Source organism: Oryzias melastigma, linkage group LG3, assembly GCF_002922805.2.
Source record: "Oryzias melastigma strain HK-1 linkage group LG3, ASM292280v2, whole genome shotgun sequence".
NCBI lineage: Eukaryota > Metazoa > Chordata > Actinopteri > Beloniformes > Adrianichthyidae > Oryzias > Oryzias melastigma.
In genome coordinates this window covers 27001705-27019233 of record NC_050514.1, presented here as the reverse complement: position 1 = coordinate 27019233, position 17529 = coordinate 27001705, and the positions used below count along the sequence as shown (strand labels likewise).

The 17529-nt window shown below is 41.5% G+C and overlaps 1 protein-coding gene across 7 annotated transcripts in view; it reads right to left on the bottom strand.

The window, feature by feature from the left end:
• Positions 1-4852: 4852 nt before the first annotated feature.
• Positions 4853-17529, bottom strand: part of chd9 (chromodomain helicase DNA binding protein 9) — a gene marked incomplete at its 3' end in the record, with an annotated part of 97014 nt that continues 84337 nt past the window's right edge. For 4 of the 7 annotated variants that reach the window (XM_024296024.2, XM_024296031.2, XM_024296030.2 and 1 more), the window contains 16 exon segments: positions 4853-5697; positions 7415-7519; positions 7674-7823; positions 7967-8197; positions 8294-8442; positions 10264-10441; positions 11213-11446; positions 11520-11689; positions 11773-12651; positions 12883-13088; positions 14245-14503; positions 14606-14654; positions 14739-14796; positions 14870-14987; positions 15221-15324; positions 17084-17173. In XM_024296024.2, coding sequence (XP_024151792.1) covers positions 4853-5697; positions 7415-7519; positions 7674-7823; positions 7967-8197; positions 8294-8442; positions 10264-10441; positions 11213-11446; positions 11520-11689; positions 11773-12651; positions 12883-13088; positions 14245-14503; positions 14606-14654; positions 14739-14796; positions 14870-14987; positions 15221-15324; positions 17084-17173 — 3825 coding nt within the window. 7 annotated transcript variants of the gene reach the window in all.

Below are 17529 nucleotides of genomic sequence, written 5' to 3'. Positions count from 1 at the left end.
GAATGATGCAAAGATGAGACACTCAAACTGATCTCAAACATCTCAGGAGACGAGATTGAGCCACATTTGAGCAACAGATTTTTCCTATGGGATCCTATACAAACAAACTCATTGGTTTACCAGCTGTATCCCAAAGATACAATATAAACATAGAAATACTCAAAAATATGCTTAAGATGGTTAAAGAAGAGCATCCTGGAACAAAACTTGCATTTTTGGGTTCAAATGTTTAGTGGAAGAAAAGCAAAAAAAAACTACATAGAGGAGATTGTCACACATCAGGGGGTTGAGTGTCAAAGGAGGACCCTCAAAGCCCATTCTGTGGTACTTCCAGGTCTGGGGTCTGCAATCTGTGGCTCCGGAGCCTCATGTGGCTCTTCTATCCCTTTACTGTGGCTCTGGCTCTAAAGATGATTGAAATAAATAATCGATTAATTGATTCAGTTTTTACCATTTCAAGTAACAAAATGTATGAAAAAAGTGTAATTTACTGTCAGAGAAATTCTGTAGAAAAGTTTTTTAAATGTGTGTTTTTACTGTAAAGTTATTCAAATAAAAGTCTCTATAAGTCTTATATTTTTTTATTTGGTCAAAGTTTAAAACTAATGCAGTTTAAAAAAAATAAAAATGATTCAGAATTACCGTATTTTTCGGACTATAAGTCGCACCGGAGTATAAGTCGCAGGGGCCAAAAAATGCATAATGAAGAAGAAAAAACCATACATAAGTCGCACTGGAGTATAAGTCGCATTTTTTTCAAGTAATTTATTTTACAAACTGGTTGAAAAAAACGATATTACATCATCCTGGAAGGTAAGTTATAACATTCATTAGTGAATAGAAAACAGGCTGAATATGTGTCAACACATATTCACATATTAGCGTCATGAAAAAAACGAAAAGGTGTAGCATTTATATAACATAACAGTTTTATTTAACTATAGCCTCAAGAACTCATCAACTTTGTATCTTTACTGTAATTAATTGCACGCAATCTCACTCCATATCACTAAATCCGTTAAATTCTTCGTCCTCTGTGTCACGTCTGAATAACTAAAGTAAATAAAGTAATTGCATAGATCACCATAAGAGGGCACTCTAGACTTACGGTCCATATCTCATCATAAAAAATTCGTATATAAGTCGCACTGGAGTATAAGTCGCAGGGACATTCAATCTATGAAAAAAACGCGACTTATAGTCCGGAAAATACGGTATGTGTTTTGGGGCTCACATCTTTAAAAATTAGAATAAAAAGCTCAGTTTACTTTAAATGTTTTGATTTTTAAAAATAATTGGATTCTACTTCAGTGTTTGACAGTAAAAGGAGAAAAATTATACACTGATGGGACTTTGAGTTTAACTTAGAAGTTCTACAGTTTCTGGGCTGCACGGTGGTGCAGTGGTTAGCGCTCTTGCCTCACAGCGAGAAAGCCCCGGTTCAAATCCCGGCTGGGACCTTTCTGTGTGGAGTTTGCATGTTCTCCCCGTGCATGCGTGGGTTTTCACTGGGGACTCCGGCTTCCTCCCACCATCCAAAAACATGCTTCATAGGTTAATTGGTGACTCTAAATTGCCCCTAGGTGTGGATGTGTGTGTGATTGGGGCCCTGCGACAGACTGGCGACCTCTCCAGGGTGTACCCCGCCTTCGCCCATCAGTAGCCGGGATAGGCTCCGGCGCCCCGCGACCCCGAAAAGGACAAAGCGGTCAGGAAGATGGATGGATGGTTCTACGGTTTCTGAAGTAAAGAAAAGAGGGGTGTTACGATTCATTTTAACAATTTAATTCATATCGTTGTTGATACTATTCACGGTCGATATTGGTTCATTTCTGATTCTCTGACCTAAAATCAATCCAGGACATCTTTAGCTAAAAAATCCTCCAGAGTCACTCAGATAAATACCTGGAACTGAAAAGTCCAGATGAAGTTTTCCAGATTCCTTCTATTTCTTGCAAGAAAATAGAGTGTAAATTAAATATGTATACAAACAAGTAAACAAGAATTAATGGCAAATCCATTCACATTTTAGTTTGATAAAGTGCAGCCCAAGCTGAACATTACTGGAACATTCTACCATACTTTAGAGTCACGTTTGTAAAATTCTCTTTTCACACATTGGATTTAAAGATAACTTTATCATTTTTTGCTGACATCAAGTGTTGTCTGGTGTGTTATATTAGTTTTTTTATGTTATAATTAAATAAACCTACAAGGCCTCAATCCAAATGGTGATTTCTAATATTGATTTAATCATTTTGAAACAATTTTATAGGTCGATTCGATTAACAACTGGCCTCATCATATTATAAATTGATAAAGTCAATCAGTTGTTACATTTCTAGTAGGATGTGCTTGTAGAAAACAATTTATGACAGCCTTAGTCAAGTGTGTAAAATATTGCAAACTGAACTTTTAAAGCTTGTTAAGAGTTTTTAAGTCAGCTAATATGGGGTACTGTTCACTGTTAACGCTGTGACACCTTGCAAAATTCTTTCAAAGAAAAGGCAAATACACAAAGAATGAATAGTCAGAAGAATATGTTTAATAAAAATAATTAAACCTCAATTTCCTCTATAGAACTTCATAGAAAGTAATCCAATAAATTACAAATGACTTAAGACGCGTTTTCCTGCACTACATTAATTTTTTTGACTGCACGGACCACAACTTGCCAATGTCTGAACGGTCTCAAACAAATGAAAATTAATAAAAGAAAAGAAAACAAAACAGGGTGACATTTGATACTGGTTTATACTCTCCGGGATTGCATGAGAAAACTGTATTCGAGAACCTCCATGTACAGCAGTAGTGTGTTTCCTCGTTCCTCTTGCATATTGGTCTCTGTTGGCCTGTCAACCACAATTCAGCGCTGCTGTAGTCTTAACAGCAGTGATTTCAGGAGTTCTTCTACAACACAACATCAAGAAAACAAATCCATCTTTTAGAGCATCATCCCAACCGAGCCACCACTGACGGTCAAAAAGTCCTTCCATCAGTTACAGCAGACACAGCAGTGGCTATGCGTTTGCATACATACATACATACATACATACATACATACGAGTTAAAAGAGAGCAGAGGTGCAGATGTACAAAATGACAGTGGCGTGTTTCAGTTCATTGCTCCGACATAGAAAAATACCATACTGTTAGTAATAATAAAAGAAAACTCAACTGCATTGCAAGCAAACCCATGACGAGGTCTATATAGAACAGGCATACAAGATAAGCACTTTAAAGCAACAGTAGAAAACAAACATGTCTTCAGTCTTTGTGTTCATGGTTGAACCCACCACAGAGGGATGCTACAGCTGTACTTAACTGAACAGTATCAGGTTGGCCCAAAGCCCAAGCCAGAAGTTTGTCCCTGGAAATGATGAGTCTAACAGTCCACTGTGTAACAGCAGTCCTAGAGTGAAAACTGTTGTGCCAAAGAATAGGACTAAAAAAGAAGAAGTATTTCAGCTCGAACATACTCCAGTGTTTGTGTCCTTGTTTGTTACAGCTAAAAAAAAAAAAAAAAACCCGACACGTGCAGGGATGCTGAACAGAATGCACAGGCATGGACGAGGTAAGGGCACTTCTACCTAGCTTAAGATCTATTTGTGAGACCTGTGGATGAGACGGGGGTTTAAAAATAACTGTCTTGAAGCCTGGTTTTAATACTCAAAAAGATGACTTATTTGAAAGGAATACACATTAGTAGTATGTGTGTCTGTTCAAACACTAAGGAAGAGTGCATCCAGGAGGATGCCATCCCAGAGAAAACAGAAAACATGGTGGAAGCTCTCAGAGGGGGGGAAAAAATGGACAAAAAGGCCTCTGACTGACACTAGCAGATACAAGGGGGGGTTGTGTACATGGACAGAGATCATGCGCATGTACGTTTGCACAGTGAAGCCAAACCATTGAGCAGAGTTGAGGTAAAGATGCAGTTAAATGCACAAAGACTGTAGTAATATCCAGAAACACTGTCAATGGAAGGGGGGGGGGGTCAAAGGGCAGTTTTTTTGGCACACAGTAAAATCGTTTCACCACAGCTTGAGGAGATTTTATTCAATATACTTTACCGACTTTAACATTTGTGTGAATCTGAGAGGAAAAAAAAGTTATTTAGAATTGAAACTGATTTAATATTTGCCAAAAATCCTGATAGTTTGTGCACTGTGGGGGGGTCATAAACATGGCAGACGGAGAATCTACAGCTTCAGTGACATTCATTAGCTGCCCAGGTTATTGCTGACATATCCGATGTGTATTCTGCTAAGCGTGGGTGTCAACAAACCAGCAAAACTATTTACAAGAGAGGAACCAAAGTGTCAAGCGTCAACCCCCCCCTCCCGACAATCAAAATATATTAACAGTACAGCTCCAAGAGCATGTTGATGTAGTTTCACTTTTTTTAATAAAATTAATCCTGACATAATTACAATAATGCCTTTTTTTGTTGCGGTTGTACACAATGGTGTGTTCACAGAGTTCAGAAATCCACTGAAGCCCGACATGCAAAAATGTCTCAAACAAGATTGTACCTCGTGAACAAACACATACTTTAGGTCAGTTCTTCCTGTTTTTTTTTTTTTTTTTTTTTTTTNNNNCAACATTGTAGTTAGTTTTTATATATACATGTAAAGAAATTGCAACTTAAGTGCTTGAAAAAAATCCAAATATGTGAATATATGTTTACATTTCTAGGCAATACATAAATAAAATTTTTGTTATATATTTATACGGATCAGTCCTCGTCGCTCGAGTCTGAATCATCGGAGGATGAGGAGGAGCTCCCGGACTCCGACGAAGACGAATCGGCTTTCGCTGAACCCTTAAGATCGCTGTTTTCTTTTGAGGGTTCGTCCTCGTCGTCCTCCTCGTCCACGGTCTCCTCTGGCGCCTCGTCGTCCTCCTCCTCTTGATCCTTCTGCGTTTGTGGCTGCTCTGCCCCTTGCAGTGAGGACTGGGGTGTTGCAGGAGCAGCAGCAGCAGACGGAAGGGTGGAAGGGTCATTGTTTGAGCTCTGCTGCTGTGTGGCAGACACAGGAAGGTTAAGGCCTGGAGTGAGAAGCATCCCTGGGTAAAGCATACTGGAGAGTAACAAAGGGTTAAGAGAAAGTGGTTGACTGGTGGCTGCAGATGCAGCTGAAGCACTTTGTGTGGTGGTGGCAGAGGAAGAAGAGCTGGAAGTGGAGGAAGGAGTCCCGTCCGAGTCCTCTGTCCTTTCTCCTTTGTTGTCTGAGGTGTGAGAGGGGGCTTCGGAGGCAGACGTCTCATCGGTTCCCTTTGTCTTCTCTTCAGAGCCTCCTGCTCCTTCCTGAGCTGGTTTCCCGAGCAGGTTGCTCATCCCGAGCAGGTTCGGCATCCCAGCCATGCCAGAGAGCATCATGGGAAACATAGCAGCTAAATTACTCGCAGCCAGGTTGCCGGCGTCGGACGGCAGGCCTAAGAGACCAGCGGTGAGCTGCAGGGACTGTAAACTCTGGAGGTTCTGCTGGAAGGCCTGCAAACTGGTGAGGTCCATACCAGGGAGCATGCCGTTCGCCAAGACCGGGTTCAAGCCCAGGGCGGAGGCAGCCGGGTTCGGGGCTGAGGCAGCCATCTTTGCTAGAGGATTCTTAGGCCGGCGACCTCGTCGGCTGACCTCCTCGGGAACAATGGGTCCTGTCAGGATCCGATCAAACATGCTCTCTGGAAGGTAACCCTGCAAGGTCAAACATTTAAGACATTGATTAATGCAAGTGGTTATTGACTGAAAACACAGTTTGCTACTTTAACTAGTTTAATATGGCCTTCAAAACAACTCAAATTAGATTTTAATAATCTTAAAGTACGGAAGCCAAAAACTACTTTTTTTTTTGTTTGTTTTATCGAGAAAATGAGATAATAACTCGTTAAGGAACTTCGTTTTCTTAAGAAAACAAACGTCGTTTTCTCGTGATAACTAGATCATCAAATACGAAGAATGAAACATCTCTCTCTCTCCCTTTCCCACACTGAGATGCTGAAACTTTACCTCTTTAAAATCTCTTTATTTTGTGGTTAACAACAAAAACAGAAGAAGAACACTCCACAAAGTATTAATTACTTTAATTCCGTCTCATGCACCAGCCTCCATCCCTTTAATCCCCTAAAACCTCAGAACAAACAGGTTGTTTGAGAGAACCCAGGACCGACTTTGCATGGTGCGTTCACTGAGCTCCGGATATTAGCGAACCCAAACCGCCACTCAGCTCAACTGAGTCCGCTACAATGCTTTTGTCATTTTTATACAACCCAACGTTAAACAAAGCAGTTTTTAAGAAAAAGTGTCGACACTTCAATTATTTATGGATCAGTTCTGGTGTTCAACATTTTCTCTGATAAAATGTTTTGTTTTACTGCTGATGTCCGGAGCTCAGTGAACGCACCATGTAGAAACGCTTGGCAGCCCTGGGTTCTGTCAATCAACCCGTTAGTTCGGGGGATTTGGGGGACATAAAGGGAGGAGGGCTGGTGCATGAGACGGAATTAAGGCGTTTAAAGAGAACAAATCCACTAATAAATAAAAATAGACTCAAAAAATAACGTTTGGGGAGGGCTTTCTTCTATTGTTTTTGCTGTTAACCACATAATGAAGAGACTTAAATCAGGGAAAGTCTCTGCGTCTCCAAGCGAGAAAGGGAGAGAGGTTCTTCATTATCTCGTTATAACGAGAAAATGAACTTAATTTTCAAAAACATTTCAACCTGAATCGTTTTCTAGCACATAGTTTCTGTAAAGCGTCAGGAGTTCATCAGTATTGAGTCAGATGCAGACGAGGAAAACAAAGACGTTAATGGATCTATTTCTCTGCAAGTGAATGCATCAGAACTGGAGCGGAGAAGGTAGACTTTACCAGCTCTCTACCAGCTAAATCTGGACTCTAGTAGCCAAATGGTTCTAGGGAAAAGAAATATATGTATTTCTAAGCAAAACGTTTCATTTATTTTGTTTTAGGTAATAATTATTGTCTTGCAAAAACTAAACACTAATAATAATCTAAAATTGAAAAATTGCAAAAAATTGCACAAATGCGGAAATTCCATGCAGTACCTGAAGGCACCACGTGATGCAGCAAATATGACAATTAACTCCGTGAATTCCACGCAATAAAGTAAGAATTAAATTATTTGAACAAACTCTGGGATTGTTGTTTGTTGTAGCCAAACGAGGAAGCAATCTCAACAACCAAAGTGGCTAGTGAATTCTTCTCCTACCTGCCAAATTTAAGTTTTACCCGCATTTGCCGGGTTGGCGGGTGTAAATTTAGAGCCCTGCTTATATATATATATTCTCTATCATGACAAAAATACTACAAAAACGTAAAAAAAAAAACAAAAACACAATTTTCATGTAAATCCTCCATCTTATTACATTCCAAACAAAGATCTGCAACCCACCGACTGTTTGACTACATCAGCCCATTCCGGAGGGACTCCATACTCCGGGTTTTCCTGGAGGAACCGGGACAAATCCTTGAGAGGAGGAGCGAAGGCTCCCCCGATCTAAGAGAGAGACACAGACATTGTAAACCCGTCACTGTCCTCACAACTTCACTCAGTTCATGCTCTTCTAAACTTTATGAAGCAGTGACTGAAGGAGTCTTTCATCTGAGGTTAATTTGTATTAACAAAGAACTGAACAGAGATGCAAACAGACCTTGCGTGCATTTCTCCTGTTGATAATTTGGACCCTTTCTTCTCCCGTCAGACTGTTGACATCAATCTTGTTGGGGTTCCTGCAGCGGTGCCTTTTCTGTTTTGGCCGACCGTCCTGGAAGTGGAACTGCATTTGCATCTTATTTACTCCCTGAAAATCGCAAAGAAAAAAAAAACATTTAAGGGAAAATCTGGACTTTTAGACGTTATGCATCTGCATTCTTGGTTCATATAAAATATTTAACTGTAAATGGCATCCAGAATAGAAGAGATAAAAACCACAGAGGGACTTACAGGGATGAAGGCCCCGGTGTCTGCCACAAAGCCAGGATGCTCGCTGAGCCACTGCTCCAGATCTTTCTTCTTGGGCGCATCGTCTCCAGCGAGCCGGGTGCCGTCTTTGAGGTTAATAACAGGAACCCTGCTCTCCGTGTCTGCAGGGACCTGACTGGTGCTCGGGCTGTAGTTTGGCATGGCGGCTGCAGACATGCCCACCTGACCGATACCTCCCCAACCAGGAGGCACCTGAAGACGTGAAGAAATAAAGTTATTATGTACAATAGGAAGATGTGTATTTAACTTAAATATATGCAGGAACTTTAACATGAAAAACATGCGTACCTGATGGGGAGCAGCAGGGACTTGATTCCTGTTCATGAAAAGCATGTCCATCCCCTCCACGTTCTTCTTCCTGCCCCTCCTCTTCTTCACCGCCGGCTGACCGTCGAGAGCTCCGTTCAGTCTCATCTGACTGGTAAGACCTGGAGGAACTGAGAATAATAAAAAAACTATAGTAAATATTTTTAACATCAGTGCAGATTTTTTTGAAGAACTAAAATAATACGTTTATATAATAATATTATGAACTTGTAGTTCAGTTTGAAGATAAGGTTTACCTGTTTATTTGTTTGTTTGGACTTAAACAAAATATTGCAAAAAAACAAGAATAGAAATAAATTAAAGAATAGGTGCAGGAAGAGGCAAAAACCCAATATAGGCTAATATTAGAGCCTCTACCAAATAAAACTTTGAAATTGGTATAAAATACAGTTATACATTTTTATACACTCAACATTTACATTTCATAATACAATCATTTTACTATCAGGGATTGCCTGTTAACGAGTTTGTGGCATTTACTGGTTGTCAAGTTTATTTATAGGAGGTTTACTAAAAGAAATAATAATAATTTATTTTAAAAAGTAAGTAAACAAAAATTTGGCAACACAAGAAGAGACACAGTCATCCTGTAAAAACTTTGGTTTGTTGGCCATCTAGTGGTGGAAATAAATTCCCCCAATTTCAACATAAACACAGTTGACACCAGGAATCTGCAACTTTTAATGCTAAAAAAACTATTTGGTCCACTTTCCTATCAACCAAAACTTAGCAAGAGTACACAAAATACACTATTTATATTATTGTGACCACTCATTTATAAAATGTAGCTTTTAAATAAATACATTAATTGATTTATTATAACTTTCCTGTAAAACAATTTGAACTTACTTTACTTTTGTTAGCAGTATATATGTTTAAGTTTTAAATTATAAAAATAAAATACATTCTGTGTCAAAAATGATCCTCCTGCTGGAACAGATTTACTTGAATTAAAAATACAAAAAATAAAATAAAACGGGACATTTTACATCTTTATGACTTTGGTGCACCGTCATCCTTTTTCTTCTTTTACCATTGAAAATAAGCAAATCAATGCAGAAACCATTTTTTTTTAAATAATCTATATGTGCTTTAAGCTTATTCTAATAATAAACCACTCTTACCATTATTTTTCTGTTTTCTGACATGTTAAAATTCTAAATATAAATAACAGCTTAATAAACAGAAACTAGTAAAAGACCCACTCCCAAAAATATGGTGTTTTTAACATGTTCTTGTAGCATTTTTCACATTATGGAGGACAAATAAAATATTTTAAGATAAAAACTGCATTTCTGAATACTTGTTTTTTTTTAAAATGGCGATGGATCAATAGCAGATGAAAACTGGATGTTTGAAATAGGTTTGGTGCATGACGCAGCTACTGCCATGACAAAGTCTCCTTTTCTCCGCTTCAATTCTAAATCCTCCACTTGCAGACAAATGGATCCATTAACGCCTTCATTTTCCTCGTCTTAGCTGTCATTTGGCCCTGATATTGCCTACTGTTTTTTTGTTACGCTAGTGTTAGCTTGGGCTTGTGAGGAGCATGTCGCTAGCAGGAGAAACATAGGAATGCTGGTGAAATTGGTGAGGCTAACTTCCTCTGCAACAGTCCCATCCACAACCTAGAGGGGAATTTCTAATGAGCTGCTGCTGCTCTGCAGAAAATACATCTTTAAAATGACTTAGGCATTTTGATTTCAGCTAAAAAACTGCAAAATCATAGTTTTAAGACCCCTGGGAATGATTTTACAATAAAAAAAATGGAGTTGGAGTACTGGGACTTAGCATTTTTCTTCATTCCCAAAGACCCACAGTGGAGGAGTAAAGGAGCCACAAACAGGATATTTTAACCATATAAATCTACGAGCTAACTACTTTCCCACTCGTTACTTTACGATTTTCTTTTATTTGTTGATCAAACGTACCCGTCTGGAAGTTGCTTTGAGGCTTTGTAATGTCAGCCAGTCCCGTGTCCGAGGCGTTCTGCAGCTCCTGAAGCCGGGCCAGGTACTGCTGCTGGGCCTGGTGGCCCTCTTCGGGCTCCAAAGGCCTCTTCAGAGGTAGACCTTGCTTCTGGAAGGTCAGCTTCAGACCCCCTTCCTGCTACGCAAAGACAAGCAGATGTGAGACGAGCGGAGCTCAAAGAGCAGCCAGAGAACCAGAACTCAGGAACTGCAGGATATTTTCTGTATATATATTTAAGAGCACAAAACATATGAATCTACTAAACTTTCTTACTTTCAGCGAAAGCTACCAAAGAAACAGGAATGCTCTGATTGCTTCTTATTCAAATGACGTACAGACACACACAGAGGGTAGAGCAGAGCACAGCAGAAGGTAAACTCAGTTTGGATTTTGCCTCAAAGCCACAACAATAAAAAAAGCTCTCTCAATATAGTTTAAAGGAAAAAAAAATCTATATTTATCCAAAAAAATGCAACAAATAAAGCAAAATTGAAACCTTCCAAGTTAATAGCCATATTGCCAAGTAACATGTTAGACATCACCCACAGCAAAAGGCCTCCATTCCAATCAGATTACTACTAAAACCCCCCTCAGTGTAAAGAGGCTTCAAACCTTATTATATTCTTATGACTGAATGATTTGTGCTTGTGTAATCACAGCCTGAGAGCTCAATTCAAATTGAGTGTGTGGGGAAATGAGAGCGAGGCTGCTATTAAATTAATCTCTCCTCCTGCCGGGAAGACAAAACTGCTAATCATCCCCAAAGGAAAGCAGGCCAGCAGCCAGAGAAGCATGCTGAATGCGGCAGCTAGCACCGGTCAAGGCAGCAGCGGAGGTGGCAGAGGGGGGGGTCCTAAAGTTAGAGCGGAAGCGGAGGAAGGAGGGGGGCGAAGGGAGAAATCAACATACATCGTTGAGTTTTACTGAGAACTCCTTGTTTTCTGCAACATGCTTGGTCACCTTTGACCCCTGTGGCGAGGCAGAGGGGTCCTCGCTCACGCTGGTGCTGGCATTGTCCAGCAGCTTGGTGGTGTAGAAGGAGGCCACTGCGCTGCCGGGCTCGTAGACCCGCCGTGGGCCGGGCCACTTGCCTTTGAGCACTGCCTGGCAGATGCTGTCGAGGCGGTTGATAATGACTCGGTCCTTGAAAATAAAATGAAAAAATAAAAAAACATCCTTAAAATCTTGACACTTTTGTGATCTTTTGTTGACTTACCTTAGGCCAGTAGGAAGCAGCCAGCATGTACCCTCCTCCCTGGAAGGGATGAGATGAATTGCTGGAGACCCCATTCTCCGACAGATGGGCATCTTGTGCTTCGTCACGTGCGGCGCTCAGAGACGCCACGCTGTCCTCATCAAAACCTTTCACACTTGCTGCTGCAGGCACTGCAAACAGGCCGGAGGCGGAGCTTAGACACACCTGACACGCCCTGCTGAGCAAAAGCTTCTCTCAAAAAACTGATTCTCACCTTTCTTCTTCTCTTCCTCTCCCTCACTTTCACTGTCGTCGGAAGAGGACGAGGAGGAGGAGGAGGAAGACGAGGAGCCGGAGGAGCAAGACGTCGATGAGGAGGAGGAGCTGGATCCGGAGCGCGAGGAGGAGGAAGATGAGGAAGAAGACGAAGAGGAGCGGGAGGACGAGCTTGAAGAGGAGCCATCTGAGTCCGACTCGGAGCCGCGCCTGGCCTCCTTGCGGCCTCTCTTGCTGGACTTTTTGGGTTTCTTCTCAGACGAGTTGGGTGTGAGTGGTTTGGTTCGCGCGGCCACCATCTGCTTCTCCATGTCCCTCACTGGTAAAACCGGCTTCTCTTCCAGAACCGAGGGAGCCGAGAGCACTTCGGGGGCACTCCAGTTCTCCACTTGCCTCTCTTTAGCTTCCTCTTCCTCCTCCTCTGAGGCGGGCTCCACTTTGGGTATAACCCCACAGGGATCGGCGTCTTTCTGAGCGGACGGGGGCATCGGAGAGCCCGTCAGCCCTGCGCTGGCGGCCTGGTACTGAGGGTGCAGGTGGGGGGCGGGTAAGTGTGCCTGCTGCTGTGCAGCTTTATTTTGGCTGTAGTTGCGCTGGGCGGCCATGAAGCTGAGCTCGGGGTCTCTGAGGATGTGGTAATCTGTGCGGCTCACGCCGTGCTTCGCAGCCCCGATCAACAGGTCGCGGTCGTGAGCGCCGGCCTCCCACCACACGGGCAGATCCGAGCTCATCTGACAAAGCGGCAGCCGTTCGTAGAGCAGCGGGTGTCTGAGAACTTGTTCCCGGACTTGGCGGAGCAGCTCGACTCTGTACAGGGTGCGAGAAGCTCGCTCCTCCGTGATAGGCTGGATGGTGAGAGAGGGATCCACGGCCGAGTCTGGAGCAGAGAGGAAGAGCGAATGACGACTTTCAGAATCCAAAAACGTGTTTGTAGCTGCAGCTTAAACACTATGCTGTTTGTTTTTCCACTAATGATTAACCTTATCAACCGGTCACCACAGAATCGCTGACACGGACAGGACGGGGAGTTCAGGGAGGCTTTTCAACTTAAAAAATGAAATCTAAACAGTGTAAGTAGAAATTGAGCATAAGCAAAAAGCCTTCTGACCTCCTTCTTTTGGCGGCAGGCGACACACCCGTCGACACATGGCGGTGAAGGCGCAGAGGTACTTCTGAAGGCTCTCGTCGGTTTTCTTGTGCAGTCGTGCCATGGCTCTGAACTTGGTCCAGTCAAAGCGCCCCAGGCTTGGGTCAAAAACCACCCCGAATGTGGAAACCACTCGATAGAAATCTGCCTCTTCGCGCCTCGTCCACCTGAAGGAAAAAAAATAGGGCCGGGAATCGATTTTAAAAAAATTAACTAATTAATCACAAACTGGAAGAAAATTAATCACAATTAATTTCAATTACAATTTTTTTTTAGTTACTGTATTTGCCAACCACGTATTATCTGCAAATAATCACAATATGAAATCCCACGCACAATTGAACACTTCAAACGTTTATTTTTAACCCTTGGAAATTAGGGCTTAAAATTAAGTTTTTGTCTACTTTTAAATTTTCAATTTGAGAGACAACCCGCGTACTTATTTGGTCGCATTTTAAACAGCACAATCTCACCTATGTGACACTACCTTTAGTCATTTTTCCATTTTGTATTTACACACTAGACTGGAAAAAATTGATCACTTTTGCTGTGGAAACTCCAAAAATATTTAATGAGCTGTTTTTACAACATCACAGACCTCACAGCTCCATGTGGCAGTATGTAATCTGCCATATAGCCTAAAAAGTAAGAATTTCTCTCTTGAGCACTGCTGTCCATTTGACTTTTTCTTTTTAATGCAGCTTTTTCGTAAATGTTCCTTAGTGTATTTGTGAAAAATAATAGTTTTTTGGAGACGTTTGATCCAGTTGGATCTCTGGTGTTCTGCTCAGCTGAAGTCTGCTCTCAGGTGGGGGCGTGTCTGTCCACTCTGAACTGCTCCTCCCACTGTTTTGGGGGGCCGGACTTTCACGGTGAACCGCAGAGTTTCTACAGTTTTTAGACAATGCTAGTTTGTGGAAAATTCATGTTGGTCCCCATCCCAACAAAGAATAATGATCGGTTTTATCTTTGGGTTTCTAATAGCAGACATCTCTGTTTGGCTCCGCCCCCCATAAGCAGGTCAGCATTAAAGCTGTCAGATTGACGTTCATTTTCCACCTTATTTATTAAAGTAAAAGATTGTTTTTGTCCAAAAACTACAAATAAATGCCATTTTATCACTTTAATTTAATAAAATCTCAATCACAGACTATAAAAGAGTTTAATTTTTTTTTAGACTAAATTTTATTATAATATTTTATAAATATTAACGCATCAGCTGTGGTCTATTAATTGCGTGCGCTAACGCGTCAACATTCACAGCCCTAAAAAAAAGTGTTATTGTCTTTGCACATATTCAGCTGATTTGAGGATCTTATGTACCTTTGCTGGCGCTCGATCTTTGCGGCCATCTTGGGGTTGAGTGTGTCGTTGAGCGTCGGGGGCAGCGGGCAGAACGCAGTGGACAGAACCATAGGCTGCTGGGAGACGGCCTGGGTCTGAGACTGAGCCTGGTGGATGTGCATGATTTGCCGGGTCTTGGTGAAGCGCTGGGAGGCGGTGATCAGCCGCCTCAGTCTGGCTGTCAGGATGGACGGGGAGGGCCAGTAGGCAGTCTGGCCTTCCATCACAGGGGCAGCATCTGGATATGAGCCACAAAGAACAAACTCCAGCCTTTAGGACGCCATTTTAGCAGCACAGAAGAAGCTTCAAACTGCGTAGGAAGTCTGAAAATGATAGTCACCTCCGGCATTATCAGAGACGACTAAATCTCCAGGAGAGGAGGCGTCATCCTAAACGGGAGGAAACGAGAAGTTTGTGAAAATGCAGAAACACACTTGGAGCAAACAACAAATTAATTTTTCTTTGAATCTCACCTCCATGTCATCCTTCAGCAGGGCTGGAGCAGGCTTGTACTCCGGATCATCCACATCCCTACACACACCATTTGTCTCATTGTAATGAAACCAGCAGGTTACAGAAAAACACCTTTGTGGTTTGTACCTACCCATCCATTAAATCGTTGGCTCTCTGCTCGGCAGCGATCGCCTTCTCATCGGGTCGTCCCACGCGCTCTAAGAAGCACAGTGTTGGGTCTGCGCGAATAGTGTTGTACTTTTCATAACCTGGAGTGGAGCAGGAGGAAAGTTAGTCAGCTTAGTTTGTAGATACGACCAAAGAAGTATACACAAGCTGGTTAGTTTCCCACCAAAATCCATATCAGTGGAAAAAAGACTAAAAAAAGAAGTGCTAGAATGATCTTTCAATGATCTTATCACAGGTAATTCAGTAGTTTTTAGAGGATATTTCAGACCTTGATACATTTTTGCATTATTGAATAGCAGATTAGGTTTTGTACCATGCTTGAAGATGCCGAGAAGCAGACATTTGTCAGCAATTGCGTCCCACCACAGAGCCGGCAGCTCCGAATGGTCTGGATCTGGAACCCAGATCTTTATCTCACTGTAGAGGAAGAAGAGACAGATATTAAAACACATTCTTTGAGAAGAAATAGTAAAAAATAAAAAAAATGTAAGTACATGAAGACGCTTCAGTTTGTTATCAATTAACTTAATTCTAAAATTCAGTAATAAAAGCAGAATTTGAATCTAGATTTTGCCTGCACCACTAGTCCCCAACTGGTTTCAGGCCATGGAGTGGTCTAATGCAAGACAACGTTTTCTCAAATTGAGTTGTGTGAGGCTTTTGAGGGAAAAGCGAATCTCCATCCTCTGTAAAATATCTGCAGCTGCTTTGAAATGTATCTGTACTCTAGATGTTGTGCAAGAATCATTAAAATGTGACAGAGATTTTCCCTTAACCCCCAAAAATAAAAATTAAAAAATGGACGCCAACTTCAGCCTTCTATGACTTTTAAGGTGTGAAGGTTAACAATTAATGAATAAAACCTCAAATTTCTAAAAATAATCAGAAAAATGAATTGACCACTTGAACAGCTTTATTAGCAACATTTTATAATATTAGACAGCATGTTGCTAAATGTTTTACATTTTTAATTTCAATTCAATTCAATTCAATTTTATTTATATAGCCCAATATCACAAATTCAATTTGCCTCATTGGGCTTCATGCCTGTAGTTTTTACAGATGCACAGATGGAGTCATAAAATATGCACAATAGGTAAAAACTAAACAGACTATAAAGAACAGTTCATCCCTGTCCTTAGACCCTCCCTCGCGGTAAGGAAAAACTCCTAAAAAAACCTGAGTCAGGAAAAAAAGAAGAAACCTTAGGGATTCCCACATGAGGGAGAGATCCCATCCCAGGACGGACAGGCGATACCAGAACGGTTAAAGAAAAGTTAGCTGCTAAAACTGCATATATGAGTAGAGTTCATTCATATAGAGCTGAGGGACAAGTGATGATTAAGTCCATAGTCCAGATGAAGCAGAACTGCAGTCCACGACCAGGAGCAGGTTACTTTGCTATGTTGTAACAACTGATGTAGCAAAGATCCATATTTGGAGTAAAGACTCCTGTTTTTGTCTTTTTTTGTTTGTTTTTTTAAATTGAAAAATCTTTTTCCTGTTGACTCACTAGCTCTTTTATGTGAAAAGAAACTGTCCTAATATGTTTGGGGTTTTTTGTTAAATGTGCTAGTTTTAGGATTTTAATTCAATGGCCACTTTAAGAAAGTAGCAGATAAATTGTTGAAGCGTGACCGAGTGACTTGACCAATAGTTTTTCAAAATAAAACTTCCTTCAGAATCTGGTTATAAATAAAAGTTTTTTTTTTTTTTGGTCTGCTGCCTGGTACCAACTGTCCTACAAATTGGTGCCAGTCTGTGGAATAGGGAGCACTGAGCTACCTCACTGTGTTTCCTCTTTCACCACCAGGTGGAGCTCTAGATCTTTATATTGAAATTGCAGGAGATGCGTCTTCCTTCAACAGGTTGATTTCACATGTGAATGACTGCATGTGCCACCACAGGATTTAATCAAATATTTAAGGTGGTTGCACAAGTCTGACTTGGGATGTTGAAAATAAAAAGGAAAGAAAAGTCTGTAGCTGCTGCTGAATCGGATTGTCCACTAATCCCAACAGCTGAACTCATTTAAGTCATAGCAACTCTTAAAAGAAAAAAAAAAAAGAACTTATTTTAGAAATTGCCTGGTAAATTAGCTTAATTTTTGTGCAAATAGTTGCAGAGAACTCTACCCTCGAGGAGATAAATGTGTGCAGGTGGAAGCTGCGCTCACCTGGAGTCCACGCCGTCCAGCACCTTTTGGGCCAGGCTCCCTATCACCTCTTGTTTTAGGTAGTAGAGCATTCTGACCCTGAGCAGCACCCTGCGCAGAGAAAACCCGCTCGTCACAACAAAGCACTGACCGCACACAATCGCTGAGCGAGCAGAAGTGACACACCCACACACAGATGAACACACACGCCTGGCAAACGCGGAGCAAGTGAACGAACTGAGTCCAAACCCAGCTGCAGCACCATTCAACTCAAAGCACACAGATATTTTCAGTTAGCTTTAAGTAACGATCATAAAAGTCCTCATCAATTAACAGTCAGAATTGATGTTGCTTAGGGGCACATTACTGCACAGATCACAGAAGCTGTGCAGCAGGACTCTTGAGGATTGATCCGACAGACCAGAGATTCTCCTCGGTTGTCATGTAGCTGCGTTCTGGCAGGAGAT